This window comes from Chiloscyllium plagiosum, chromosome 23 (assembly GCF_004010195.1).
Source record: "Chiloscyllium plagiosum isolate BGI_BamShark_2017 chromosome 23, ASM401019v2, whole genome shotgun sequence".
Lineage (NCBI taxonomy): Eukaryota > Metazoa > Chordata > Chondrichthyes > Orectolobiformes > Hemiscylliidae > Chiloscyllium > Chiloscyllium plagiosum.
Genome location: NC_057732.1, coordinates 34,511,428 through 34,526,571, shown reverse-complemented (window position 1 = coordinate 34,526,571; position 15,144 = coordinate 34,511,428). Strand labels below are relative to the sequence as shown.

Below are 15,144 nucleotides of genomic sequence, written 5' to 3'. Positions count from 1 at the left end.
ATTTTTACAAATCTCTACTTCTGCACCTGTTACAATTAACAACTGCAGGACACTCACACCCTGTCACTCATATACTTAAACCAATGATCTCAACTGATAGTATTGTACTGAGCTGCACTGGTCCTCAGTTAAAATGTTAGCCAGGGGCCCACAGTTCAGCTGGTGTGCAGAAGACCCAATGAGTGAAGATTAAGGAATTCTTCCAATGCCACAATTAACATTCTCTCTACCAATATTACCACAAAGACAGCCTCAGTACAACCTATATCTGTTCAACCCTCCTGCTGTAGTCTCAGTTGCAATGTCAGAAATGCTGCAGCCAATTTACACAGAGCAAGATTCCATAAACAGCAGTAACCAGACTCTGTCTTATTAATAAATATTGGTCAGGCCATGCTTTTTTTCCCCCCATACATAGTGCCACAAGGACTTTTACATCCATCCACAGAGAGGGCTTTGAGTTAATGCCTCATCTGAGGGACTGCACCTACACCAGGGCAGACAATATATGGCAGCCCACTCCCGAGGTCAGTCTGGATTTATGGGTTCAGGTCTCTGCGCTAGCACTCAAACACGCGCTTTCTGACTCAGTGTTGACAGAACCATCTCATTGCCATTTGTGGGAATCTTGCTGTGGGTTTAATAGCTGTTCCCTTCATCTAAGAAGTCACTGCCAAGTAATTCACTGCAGCTCTAGCACTGCTTGGCCTTACTGAGAGATGTGATAAGATTCTGCATAAATAGAAAATCAGACTTCAAGTCAACGCAATATTCACCGAAACGTAGCGCAGTGGCCATTCGGCCCACCGTGGCCGTGTCAGCTCTTTACAAAAATTATCCACACTTTCTTGTTCTTTGCCCGTAACCCAGCTATTTCCCCCCCCCCCCAACTCCCCACTCCCCACTCCGACCATCCCCTTTGCTACTAAAGGGGATTGTTAAACCGGTTTCCAATGGCCTTAGTAAGACAGAGATAACAATTATCCGCTCCTCTTCAACAAACTCATTCCAGTTCTAATCAAAGTTTAGCAGCAGCCGCGTTAACTCTGCCTCCTCTCCGGAGACACGCGTATGGGGTGTAACGCTCGGCTTTCTTTCGCTCTTGGCAAAAGCCACTCGCGATTTCTTCACATTGATATTTTTGAGGGGAAGCTAAGTGCTGGGTTTAAACTCCTGTGCAGTGAGAAGTCGGGCCAGTGCAGGGGGCGGGGGTTTGGGGTCTGGAGTCACTCACACCCCCCCCCCAACCACACACACACACACACACAGACAGACAGACCCGGGACTGCCCTGTCCCTCGGGGAGGGAGAGAGGGCTGTTGTTCCTACCGATGGAGACCAGTTTAATCCTCTCCCTGTCCAGGAACTCCAGCGCCACAGACACGTTCTCCAGCTTCATCTGGCGAAAGTTGGGCCGCGAGTGGTACTTTCGGTACATCTTCTTCTGGCTGAGCACCTCCAGCAAGCCGATCAGCTTGAGGCCATCGCTCAGGTCTTTCTGCAGGTCCCCGATCCTCTTGTTCATACACTTGAGGTGCTCGTTACACCAGCGGGTGAACGTGTTCTGCTGGATCTTCTTCCAGGGAGCGTCCTCCGCCAGGTCCTTCTCAGTAGCCGGCATCTCCCCGTCCTCCTGGCCATTGGCCGCCGCCTCTTGCTGCTCCATTGTCCGCCTTTACAGAGCGGGTCCCGCCGCGGTAACTCTCTCACTCACGCTGCTGCTGCTGCTGCTGCTGCTGCTGCTATCTCCGCCCGGCTACCAGCCGCCGAATGGCCGCACTGATGGCCCCGCCGCACTTTTTAATGAGTGACGGCTGCTCCGGGCCCACGTCAGAGAGCAGGCTCGCCAGGAATCCCGAGGCGATGGCCATATAAACTCCAGAGCCAGGCCACGCCACGCCGCTAATCATAGCCGCTCACTCATTGGCAGCAGCCGCTCCCTGCTGCCTTCACTCAGCACCTCAAAGCTTCCAGGGCAGCAATGGGTTAATCCCATAGCCTGGATTTAAACTGCACCCTCCACTTACTGGGTTAACTCACTCAACTCTGCCCTCGGTGTAATCTCTCTCGTGTGTTCAATGGGTTAACTCTCTTAACTCAGTCTGGGTCTAACCTGCCTCATGCATTCAATGGGTTAATTCTCTTAACTCTACCCTGGGTTTGAACTGCACCCTCCACTCATTGGGTTAACTCACTCAACTCCACTCTGGCTTTAATCTGCCTCGTGCGTTCAATAGGCGAAAGTGAGGACTGCAGATGCTGGAAACCAGAGTTGAGATCAGAGTGGTGCTGGAAAAGCACAGCAGGTCAGGCAGCATCCGAGGAGCAGGAAAATCGACATTTCGGGCAAAAGCTCTTCATCAGGAATAGAGGGTTAACTCTCTTAAATCTACCCCCTGGGTGTAATCTGCCTTGTGCGTTCAATGGGTTAACTCTCTTGGCCTCATCTTAACTCCACCCCGGGGTTTAACCTGTCTCCTCTCACCACTATTCAAATAGTTAACTGGAGCAAAAAAAAGTGTGGGGGTTATTTAAGAAAAAAAGAAAAAAAAGAGAGAAAAAATAAACAGGAGTGTATCACACAGCATTGCCCTTTGATAAAAAAAAGTTAACTGGAGCAAATCATGTTTAACCAACTTGCTAGCTTTTTTTCCCCCTGGGGGGGATAACACAAACCAGTAATGCTGTTGATGTTGATTACATGGACTTCAAAACGGCATTTAATACAGTGATGCGCAACAAACTTTTGAGCAAAGTTAGAGCTCAGCTTTAAAATGGACAGTAGCAAGTTAGATAGGAAGTTGGCCAAGTGACACATTAAAGGGACACATTAATAGAATAAAATAAGAAAACACTGGAGGAACTCAGCAGATCTGGTAGTGACTATGGAGAAAAAGTTCACATTTTGAATCTAAGTTCACACTTAGAATCCATTGGCTTAGAACCCAAAGCAGTCAAAACATTCACTCTGCTTTTCTTTCCAAAGATTCTACCAGATCTGCTGAGTTTCTCCAGCATGTTCTATTTTTATTTTAGATTTCCAGCATCTGCAATATTGTTAATTTAGTTTTTAAAGAAGTTTTTCAGAGCAGGGTTTATAGTGATACTTCTCAGTGTCAGTGTTGAGAACCTTGTTTTTCCTGATCTATATTTATTATGCGTTACTGAACACAGTTTCAAAATTTGTGGCTGCCAGAAAATTTGAATTGAATCTAAATTGTGAGGTGGACAATGTGGAACTGCAAAATAATGTAGAAAAGTTGGTAGAATGAGCAGATACGTGGCAGATGAACATCAATGAGGAGAAGTGTGAGGAAATTCATCTTGGAAGAATGTGAAGAGACAACAAAACCAGGGTACTACTCCAGAAGGGATGCAAGAATGGAAGGAACTGGGGGTTAAAGTCATCCAAAGTGGCAGACCTGATTGAGATCAGTTAACAAAGGATACAGTATCCAAGGCTTTGTTAATACAAGTGTAGAGCAAGGTTATCTTAAACCTGTATTAAACATTGGCTCAGCCTCAACTTGAGTATTGTTCAATTTCCGTTCAGAAAGTTTCTGAAGGCATTAAAGAGAGTGCAAAAAGATTCTGAAGAATGGTTCCAGAGATGAGGAACTTCAGTTACATAGATACATTGGAGAAGTTGGGAATGTTTATCTCGAAGAGAAGAAACTTGATAGAGCTATTCAAAATGCTGATGGGTCGAGATGGAGTGGATAGAAAAAAGCTGTCTTTACTGGTTGACTGCTCAAGATTGAAAGGATACAGATTTAAGGTAACTGGCAAAATAATCCATGGAGACACAAGGAGAAGATCTGGAACGTGGTGAGTGGTTAAGATCTGGAACGCAGTGAGTGGGTAAGATCTGGAACGCAGTGAGTGGGTAAGATCTGGAACGCGGTGAGTGGTTAAGATCTGGAACGCGGTGAGTGGTTAAGATCTGGAATGCAGTGAGTCGTTAAGATCTGGAACATGGTGAGTGGGTAAGATCTGGAATGCGGTGAGTGGTTAAGATCTGGAATGCAGTGAGTGGTTAAGATCTGGAATGTGGTGAGTGGTTAAGATTTGGAATGCGGTGAGTGGTTAAGATCTGGAACATGGTGAGTGGGTAAGATCTGGAATGCAGTGAGTGGTTAAGATCTGGAATGCGGTGAGTGGTTAAGATCTGAAACGCGGTGAGTGGTTAAGATCTGAAACGCGGTGAGTGGTTAAGATCTGGAATGCAGTGAGTGGGTAAGATCTGGAACGCGGTGAGTGGTTAAGATTTGGAATGTGGTGAGTGGTTAAGATCTGAAACGCGGTGAGTGGTTAAGATCTGAAACACGGTGAGTGGTTAAGATCTGGAACGCAGTGAGTGGGTAAGATCTGGAACGCGGTGAGTGGGTAAGATCTGGAACGCGGTGATTGGGTAAGACCTGGAACGCTGTGAATGGTTAAGAGCTGGAACACGGTGAGTGTTTAAGATCTAGAATGCGGTGAATGGGTAAGATCTGGAACGCGGTGAGTGGTTAATATCTAGAACATGGTGAGTGGGTAAGATCTGGAACGCGGTGAGTGGTTAAGATCTGGAATGCGGTGAGTGGTTAAGATCTGGAACGCGGTAAGTGGTTAAGATCTGAAATGCGGTGAGTGGGTAAGACCTGGAACGTGGTGAATGGTTAAGATCTGGAACGCGGTGAGTGTTAAGAGCTGAAATGTGGTGAGTGGTTAAGATCTAGAACACAGTGAGTGAGTAAGATCTGGAACGCGGTGAGTGGTTAAGATCTGGAACGCGGTGAGTGGGTAGGATCTGGAATGCGGTGAGTGGTTAAGATCTGGAATGCGGTGAGTGGGTAAGATCTGGAATGCGGTGCCTGGGAATGTGGTGGATCGAGGCACTCAATAGCATGGTGGATTTTTACTTGAAAAGAAAAAATACGCGGGGTTATGAGAAAAGGAAGGAATGGCAGTAGGTTCAGAGAATTAATGCAGGCTCAAGTGCTTCTTCTGTCCTGTGACAATTCTGTGAAATCACCAGTTTGTGCTAATCTGGGTCCTTCCCGGTATATTCAGTGGGTTACTCTATTGGACGGGGTGGGGGAGGGAGGGTCACCTGTCAATGTATTCAATATAGAACTCTCTACAGGAGGGGTTAGGATCACCAACCTCTCCCCTTTCCAACTACATTCAATCCATTAATATAGCTTTCCACATCAAACCACAATCGCCCCAATTCCATTCGTACCCCTATCCTCCACTCTTAGGTGCATTTGGGTTCCAGAAACAGAAAGTGAGGTAGGAGTTATTGGAGAGCTGTCCCAGTCTTACTGAGCTCAGCTGCTATTCCTGAGTATCCTAGGGTCAGTGTTAGAATGATAGAAGTTCATTTTTATACATTTATTCCTGCTCCTGCCCAGGAATAGCTGTACACATGTTCTCATTGATTGAATATAGCACGAGGCATCATTGCCAGGAGCCAGGCATCATCACTCAGCAATGTAGCAACTCACTACTGAAAGCTTCAGGGACGCTGCATGAAAGTAATTAAATCTGTTTTTCTCCATATCTTAAAGGTGCCTCACTGGTCAGTCAGCCTCTGAATTAGTTGTGTGAGCTGTGTGTGACATTCCTTACAGACCGATGCTGAGATATCTAGTCATCGCCACTGCCCCTCTGGCTCCTGATCAATGTCTAAACCACATATCCAGTGACAGACCCAAGTAAACGCCACATTTCCAACCCAGCCAATTCTTTTTACTTAGACTAATATCCACATGAGGCTCTGATCTCTCATTCTCACTTGTTTTGCTATCTTTTTCTCCCCTGCACTGAACTTTCAGAGTTGCTGATATTGTTGGTAGCAGGCTGAATTCCCTGATATTATTGGGGTGAGTTTCCTGTCATCAGGGTGAAAAATCATGATATTGTCTGTGTGATTCTCCTGTCATCACTGATATTCATTGGAAAGTGGATTTCAAATTCCTATCCTGTTATTATAAAGGAGAGGGGTGATAAGCGGTCTCATTGATTTTCATGATGATTTATCAAAAAATACTTGAACATTTTCAAATTGTATCACTTGAAATAAATATTTAATAGTAAACCATTGATAAGCAAAATACATTCCACCGAATACAGCCCCAGCAATAGATGAACAAAGAATATCATTATCTGACAACAGGGAAGTTTTGCAGGCAGACATTACTGAGGGCCCTAGACTGCCCAGTACATCATTTCACCATTTATAGGTGGGCAGGCTTTGGGAGAAGGAGAGGTGTAAGGAGACAAGGATGCCCTGGAATCCTATTTGAGAAGTTGGGACTGGGGTGGGGAGGAGGACTCCCCAGAAATCATCTCTAAGTTGGCTAGGACTTCCTGACATCTCCATCTCTGGTAGGTAGGTGTGTTGGTGGGAACGTAGTCACAGGTCTCACCCATGTTCGGGACAGGACAGGGGTCAGATTTCCTCGGATTCCATCCCAGGTGTTTAGCTGCAAAGAAATCTTCCACACAAATGCAGTGCGCTGATTTTTATTTGTTATGGAGAGCATGGTCTCAATGAAGCAACATATGAAAGTGTGCAGAAGTAAGCTGGCCAAGTGAGGCAAAAGTACGGCTCATACAAGAGTTCAAATTAGAGAAAAAGGAAAACACAGATTTGAAAGGAAGGCAATTTGGTGCTGGCCACTCAAGTCTCCCTGTTTCTCTTTCACTCCAACCTGCACCCAGAGCAGCTGGCTAGGAGCATGTCACTGTTTGAGTGACAGGGTCAGTATTAACAGTACCCTCTGGCACAATACAGAATCTCATTTTACAATATTTTACAAAAAAAATGTCATTTCTTACTTGCATTTAACGATCAATAAAATTATTTGCAGGAATATTCACAGAACACTATTACTGACAGATAGATAACAGTTGGGTGAGTCAGTCATCAGACAGCAAAGAATGAAAATGGCCTCTGTGTTACCTCCTCCAGCTTAAATGTTCCATGTGCTCTGCCTTCCTCTAAATCTGGTCTTTCACACATCCCCCAATTTCCATCAGTCTACCTAGGGTGGCTGTGCTTTCAGTCTCAGACCAGGGCTTTGGAATTCTCTCCCTAACCTCTCCACCTCCTTGTCTTTAATACACTCTTCAAAAATTACCTTTTTGATTAAACATTTAGTCATCTCCATAAATAATTCCTTACGTGGCTCATTCTCAAATATTTGTCTGCTCAGCCTGCTGCAAAACACCTTGAGATATTTTACTTTGTTCAAGGTAATACATGTTCAAACTGTTTTTGTTCACATAGAGTTCGGCGTCAGGTCTCTATCTTCACATTTCAAGCCTTTTTAAGTTTAGATTTCTGAAACTAAAACAGAACTCCTAAATGTAGGCAGTTTAATAGGATTGGTTGTCTCCACTCTTTTTCACTGGGAATGAAAAACCTCAGACTTTCGAACCATTCAGTGTGAAGGAAATTTACAGGACAGAACAGGACCATTTGGACCACTGTGTCAGCCCATCAAAACAATCCCAAACATATTCTAATATATGCTTTCTCCCTGTAGCTCTGTGTCATTCCCAAATTATTATAGAATAGAATCCCTACTGTATGGAACAGGCCATTTTGCCCAACACGTCCACACCAATCCTCCGAAGAGTAACACCCAGATCCGTTCCCATACCCTATTACTCGGCATATAATCCTGACTAATGCACCAAATCTACACATCCTTGGACACTATGGGCAATTTAGCATGGTCAATTCACCTAACCTGCACATCATTGGATTGTGGGAGGAAACTGGAGCACCCAGAGGAAACCCATGTAGATACGGGGAAGAATGTGCAAACTCCACACAGAGAGTCACTCGAGGCTGGAATCAAACCCGGGTTCCTGGCATTGTGAGGCAGCAGTGCTAACCACTGAGCCTTATGAAAATATGAAAAGTAAATATCTTGAGTGCCTGCAGAAGCATAGCTTTAACAGGGATATAAACAAGGAAACTAAACTTAAATTTCCTTTGCCACATGCTGTCCCCATAGTCCCGTATCCATCTCAAATTAATCCTGTTACCTCTCTCCCAGTAACCTCAATCAGTAATCTCAAACTCCCTGCCATACACTCTCAGGTAGCCCTGAATCTATCCCAAATACCATGTTACAAGCTCTCCATCCCAAAATAATACCACTGATCTACACTCACCCCAGAGCTTTCTGTCAGTCTCAAACTAATGTCACTGCCCAGCATTCTCCCTATAGTTCTGTATCAGTTCTAATCCCACTCCACTTTCTCCACATAGCCCTATATAAATCTCAATCTAATTACATTGGCCTGCTCACTCCCTAGAACACTGGAAAAACTAATCTGAATGCTGCACACTCTTCCTAAAATTCAGAATGAAACCCAATTAAAGCCTCCTGTCTACTCACTTTCTATTGCTCAATATCAGTCCCAAACTGATCCCATCCTCTCCCTTTGACGTGTATCAATCCCAAATAATCCCACTACTTAACTCTCACCTAATCTGTAACAATCTCAATATAATTCCACTATCTACTCATTCCTCACAGCCTCCTATCAATTCCAAATTAATCTAACTGCCTCATTCCTTTGTTATAGCTCTAAATCTGAAACAATCCCTGCTTAATTCCAGACCACTCCAACTGCCCCTTTCTGTCCCTATATCGCTGTACAAATCCAGCTAATCCCATTGCTGCATCGTCCTCCCCACTGCTCCGTGTCAATTCCAAACAAATCCAACTGTGCCACTCTCTCCAGTGGCATTGTATCAATCCCAAATACATTCCACCACATCACTCTCTCCTCCTAGCTCTATCTCAGTTTCAAAGTATTCCGCTTACCCACTCTGTCCTAGTCTCCTGTGTCTACCTTGAATTAAACCTTTTGCTTCACATCCTGCATAGACCCCACCCTGGTGCATACAACTTCTGAGGATTGCTTTGAGTCTAATCCACAAAACACCAGTATGCAGGAGCTGATGCAGATTTAATCAGAGAAGATACACCTCGATGGAATATCAGCTCACTTATTGCAAAGATGCCAAGGTAATGGATACTTTTAGAGTTTATGCAATGGGAGAGTCACCAAGAGATTTGTCAAGGTACCTCCTGCATCTAGGAGCAGGAATGGGTGCTCATTATGAATGTGGGGATGATGCACTCAACCTTGGAAAGAGTTACAAGAGTAAATGTAACACTGCCAAGCACTCACTGCAGTCATCATGCATGAATTGGTCTACCTTCTAAAATCCCAATTGGGCAGGTTGTCTGTCATGAGATAATGACAGATTTCATAGCAACAGTCCTGGAACTGGGTCTGCCTATCCCAAGGGCAAAGTGACAGTAGAGGTATTGTCTCTCCTTATGATAGCACACTCTTTCTGTGTGGACACCATACATCTTCTCCATTCACATTCCTTTGTCCATTGACAGGTTGCGTGACACTTTGAATACAACTGAGAGACTTGCATACATAGTGTGAACATTCAAATGGTGTACAGGGTAATGGATCTGGGAGAGCACCAGTTTCATTCAACTTGTTTATGCTGTTGTCTGAGCATTGCATAGCAGAGTCCAAGGACACAGCAGTCAGAATACCCAGAATACCAACCCTTGAATCTGTTTTTGGGCTGGTAACAGACCAGCCTTGGGGTCTGTGTCTGTGTGGAGTTTGCACATTCTCTTCGTGTCTGCATGAGTTTCCTCCAGGTGCTTTGATTTCCTCCCACAGTCCAAAGATGTGCAGGTTAGGTAGATTGGCCATGCTAAATTTCCCATACTATCCAGGGATGTACAGGTTAGGTGGATTAGCCATGCGAAATGCAGGGATACGGTAAGGGGAGCAGGTCTGGGTGGGAAGCTGGTCAGATGGTCAGTGTTGACTCGATGGGCCTACTTCCCCACTTTAGGTATTGTATGATTCAAACAGTCCAGCATAGCAGACAGTCTCAAAGCGAAATTATGCTTACTGCCAGGAACCTGGCATTAATTTTCTGGTTCTCCAGCACAAGCTCTCACTGTATGTTACTGTATCTACCAACCCTGTGGCCTGTATATATTCTATCATACATACAGCACTTCTTGGCGGGTATGATATTTATGTCTATGTACAATATAATAATATAATAAAACATAACATATTACTGGTTACTGATCAAAATCGTGAAGAGTCTGGACAGAGTAAATGGGGAGAAACTGTTCCCTTTGGTAAAAGGATCTAGAACTGGAAACACTGATTTGAGGTGATTGACAAAATAAGCAACAGTAACAGCAACATGAAGATAAAGCTTGTGTTAGCATCTGGAATGCACTGCTTGAGAGTTTTATGGAGGCAGATTCAATGTGGCTTTCAAAAGAAGAATGGACCATTGTCTGAAGAGAAAAATTGGCAAGGTGATGAGGCAATTTGCTCTTGCAGAGAGCTAACATGGTCCCAACAGGCTGAATGGCCTCCTTTTATGCAATAGTCATTCTATGACAACATTCCTGACTCCTATATGTACATAATGCACGTTGCATTGTAGGTGTTAGACTTATGTACGTATATAACATATATATCAAAGAATGTAGCTTCTTGTGTATAAATCACAGATGTCTATATATTATAGATGTGATGCTTTAGTGGAGATAGTACTCTGTATATAACAGCATATTGTATATTACTGTGTATATCACTTCTGTGCAGATCATGTAACAACACGAAATTCTACTGGAGTAGCACCTTTAGGGGAAGGTGATGGTGTAGTGATAATGCCATTGGACTCGTAATCCAGGACCCCAGGCTAATGTTCTGCCGACATGGGTTCAAATTCCACAATGATAGGTTATGAAATATGAACTCAGTAAAAATTTGGAATAACAAACCAGCCTAACAGTGACCATGTAACCACTGTTGCTTGGTGTAAAAACCCACCTGTTTCACTAATGTCCTTTAGGGAAGGAAATCTGCTGTCTTTACCTGGTCAGACCTAGATGTGACTCCAGACCCAAGCAATGTGGTTGACTCTTAACTGTACTCTAGGCAATTGGGCACAGGCAATAAATACTTGCCGAGCCAGCAATGTGAACAAATGTTTGAAAATACAAGACCTGGCACTAAGAAATCACAAGAATACTTGCTAAATTTGCACAGGATACAAAGTAAGAGAAGTGATTGACTCTTAAGCTGAACAAGGTAAGCTACAAGAGGGTCTGCATGTTGCTGGGAGTCAAGCAGATCTTGATGGATTCAATTTAATATAGAGAAATGCAAAGTGCTTCCATTGGAATGAAAATCCAAGAAGGGGCTATTTCTTAAATGGAAAGCAAGAAGCTACATAAAAAAATGAAAGGGACTTGGGGTATTGATTGCTGCAGTTTATTGGCAATCATAACAATGTTCAGTGGCTACAAGTATAGAAAATCAGATGTTGGGATATATTAAAAGATGATCTCACTTTATAATCAACCAAATTTGTGCAACCACATTTAGAATACTGTGTACAATTATAGTCACCACAGTACAGAGAATAGTGAAGGGGGCAAACAAAATATTTGAAGGGTGGAGGTATTGGATTAGGAGGAGTGATTATGAACAGATTTTACTGGGGAAAAGAACATTTAAGAGGTGATAATGATTGCTGTTTTAATGTTCAAACAAAATGCCACAAAAAAGGCAATGTTTGCAGCTATAACTCCAACTCTTCAAACCACCAAGATTCACTCTCTTCACTCAAATTGCTAAATGGTAATCAGCAAGGGTCCACCATTAAGCCCAACTGGCAAACACCAACTACCGCCATGGACAATCTGTGCATGGAGCTCTCCACCAAGCTCAAAATCACTGCGGGACAAACACACTGTGGGTCAAAGACCAGGGGCCAATCACTGAGGAAAGATCACTGTGCATCTCTCCTCACTGGGCAATCCCTGAGGGTCAGTCACTGAGGGCAGATCACAGTGAATCAATAAGCAAGGTGCAATAACTGAGAGTCAATTAATTACTGAGGATAGACTTTTCAGGGCCAACCAATCAATCAAACAACAGCCAAAGCGCCATAAGATTCCACAGAGCATTAATATATTATTGGAACTGACTGTTTATAAATGGGGTTCTCTCTGTAGATGGGGGCAATCATTAGAAATGAGGGAACAATCTTAGTTGTCTTGGTTTTAACCCTGATTTTAACAAGAGTCCATTCATTTTATGCACAGATGTAGCTGACCCAACCCAGCTCTGAACCGTATCATGCGCTATTGCTGTTCGTTTGATTCTATATAAAGAGAGTTGCATTGCAATCTAATCCTTCCAGAGGAAACAGGGAAAGAACGGTGTGCAGTGCATATCACAAAGCCAATGTGTGATCATTCAGAAATTCCAGAGGCATCGATATGTACAGCTCTGTTCCCAGTCCAGGAGAATTCCCAGTGCAGCAGCATTCCCTGTTCAATATGCCCAGCAGCAGACGAGAAAACAGGCCACTGAGTGGAGTGCAGAACAAACAAACAGAGGCTGAAAAACCAAGGGGAAATCGGAAGTGGGAGTAAGAAGAGGAGGGTGAGATGGGGAGGCAGAGAAGGAGGGTGAGGTGGAGAGGGAGGAGAGAAGATAAGAAAGGAAGTGGAGCGGAAGTGAAGGAATGAGGAAGAAAGCATGGAGTGAGGGAGGAAGTGGTGGAGGTACAGTGCAATGGGGGCGATGGGTAAGGGAGAGAGGACAGAGTGAGACGGGTGAGAAAAAAGGAGTGGGAGCAAGGTTTTGAAGCAAGAAGAAAGAGGCAGACAACAGAGGACAAAGAAGCTGGAGCTGGGAGAGCTGGGAAGCGAGTAAGCATTATGCTAGTTTGGTTGTTGAGAAGTTAGGAGTGAGGCTGGAACACAGAAGATTGACCAGCTGTAGCAATAACCATCAGCATTAATGGAATCCTCCCTCCGAACCGAGTCTGCACAGGAAGGAAAGCAACAAAAGGTCACAGAAAAATTCCAGCTGAAACTCTAACTGTGCTCTGTGCTGCCTCTATTCCCTCTCTCTCTCACACACACACAGATCAGCAGCCTGCTTCAGTCTTTCAGTTTCTTCAGACAGTGTATTTATTTCCAGCATTCTCCAATGGAAATGCACTTAAACAGTTTCTATCAATGGCATCCTATTCAAATTTTTTTCCAATGTCAAGACTACTGCCTCAACACCCTTCACCCCTCTCCCTGATTATAATATCTCCCAACACCTCTCGCTGTGGGGTATATACAATCATGCTTACCCCCCACCCCCACTTCTCAGTGTTATTCCACCTTGCCCCACTCCTCAATCAGGGTACAGGGGTATCTCCTGCCTCCGTTACGCCCTCAGAATATAACACCTTGGCAGCATATTCTCCTCCTTTAGAGGGTAAATCCTCACTCCCACCACCTTCTCCCATGAGGTATAGCCCTCCCATTTTCAGTGCAGGTATAATCCACACAACCAATCAGTCTTCCTTCTCTCAGTCTGTGGGCATCAGAAGCTTGCACAGTTAGAAGTGGAGTGATGAAACTGCTGTGGCACTGTTCCTCTGTACCTCATGCCCTCCTCCCCCTCCTGTCCTCCTCTCCCTCCACTCCACTTCCTCCTCCTACTCTCCTCCCCCTCCCCTCCATCTCGTCCTCCTCCCCCTTTCCCTATCAGAGGACAGTCACCAGCAGCGGCTCGAGAGGTTTATTTTGTGAAGTTATAAATCAGTCAGAGAGTCAGTGATACGCTTTAATCTCAAACAGCTGTAGCAACATGATCCACACAGCACAATTACTTTGGACAGCAATTGGAGGGAATGAGTGAGTGAACAAGGGGCCTGGGCAAACACAAGCTCTTACAGAATATGGGGTTCCTGGTTTGACCTTTCAGCTATAGTAATCATGATTTGGAGATGCTGGTGTTGGACTGGGGTGTACAAAGTTAAAAATCACACAACACCAGGTTATAGTCCAACAGGTTTAATTGGAAGTGCACTATTACCTGATGAAGGAGCGACGCTCTGAAAGCTAGTGTGCTTCCAATTAAACCTGTTGGACTATAACCTGGTGTTGTGTGATTTTTACCAGCTATAGTAAGACTGTTGATAACAGTGGGAACAATAGAGTCATTAAAATTCATGCATTAGAAAGGAGACAATCCTCCTACTCCTCAGTTCCATGCCCAGTGATCCCAGGTTAGTCAGAGGAGAAATCAGCCAGGGTTTCTACTACCAAAAGAAAGTGAGGACTGCAGATGCTGGAGATCAGAGCTTAAAAATGTGTTGCTGGAAAAGCGCAGCAGGTCAGGCAACATCAAAGGAGCAGGAGAACCGACGTTTCGGGCATAAACCCTTCTTCATAAGCCCTACTACTAAAGTTAATTACCTTTATCAAGTTAGAGCCAAGGTAAATTGATCAATACCATGGGATAGAACAGATTTCTCTGTGTCAGTTCCAAATGCACCCCCCAACACGACCGCCCACCCCGCATCCCACTCCACTCCCTCCCCCCACACGACCCCCCCAACCCACCACCCCATGCACCTAGGCCACTGTAATCCACTAGCCCCAAACTGTGTACCCAGCAGAGCACCAAAATGGAATCCCCAGGGCTTTAATCTCTCTAATAGGCAGACCCTCTATCTAAAACATGCAGATAACAAAATGTGAAATATCAGTACCTGGTCAATGCCGGGAGGTCTCAGCCCACCAGCACCACAGCACAGCCATCAGTACAACCAGTCCTATCACAGGTAAGGAGAGCACAGGGGGGTCAGGAAGTGTGGCATTCTAAGACAGAGAGACAGGTAGGACGAGAGACAGACACACAGGCAGAACCAGAATCAAACAGATCATGGCAAAGCCCACGACATGTACACACAATAATATCGAAATAAACAAAACACATATACAGAGAGAGATACACAGGACAAGAGGAGCACACATACCGAGACACAGAAATATAAATAGGGTATACAAACAAACACAGACAGAGATACATGGTGACATACAACGATACACACACGCACACAGATATAGAGACAGAGAGATGGCACCACAACATCACAGGCATGTACACGCAAGGCACACACACACAGAAATAATACATACACAGGCAGATGTACACATTTAAAAAGCAGATACATAAGAAAAGATAGGAGTACACAGACATACATGCAAAAGCA

At 44.5% G+C, this 15,144-nt stretch overlaps 2 protein-coding genes across 12 annotated transcripts in view; both read right to left on the bottom strand.

The window, feature by feature from the left end:
• Window positions 1–1,842, bottom strand: part of flncb (filamin C, gamma b (actin binding protein 280)) — a 58,017-nt gene extending 56,175 nt beyond the window's left edge. For all 4 annotated transcript variants that reach the window (XM_043713903.1, XM_043713904.1, XM_043713905.1 and 1 more), the window contains exon 1: window positions 1,329–1,842. In XM_043713903.1, coding sequence (XP_043569838.1) covers window positions 1,329–1,665 — 337 coding nt within the window. In that variant the 5' untranslated portion in view covers window positions 1,666–1,842. The remainder of the gene's footprint in view (window positions 1–1,328) is intronic.
• Window positions 1,843–11,000: 9,158 nt separating this feature from the next.
• LOC122561771 (myosin-10-like) overlaps window positions 11,001–15,144 on the bottom strand; it is an 83,498-nt gene continuing 79,354 nt past the window's right edge. For 7 of the 8 annotated variants that reach the window (XM_043713895.1, XM_043713896.1, XM_043713900.1 and 4 more), the window contains 2 exons: window positions 14,641–14,749; window positions 11,001–12,912 (listed from right to left, as the gene is read on the bottom strand). In XM_043713895.1, coding sequence (XP_043569830.1) covers window positions 14,645–14,749 — 105 coding nt within the window. In that variant the 3' untranslated portion in view covers window positions 11,001–12,912; window positions 14,641–14,644. The remainder of the gene's footprint in view (window positions 12,913–14,640; window positions 14,750–15,144) is intronic. The other variant, XM_043713897.1, reaches the window with a different exon arrangement.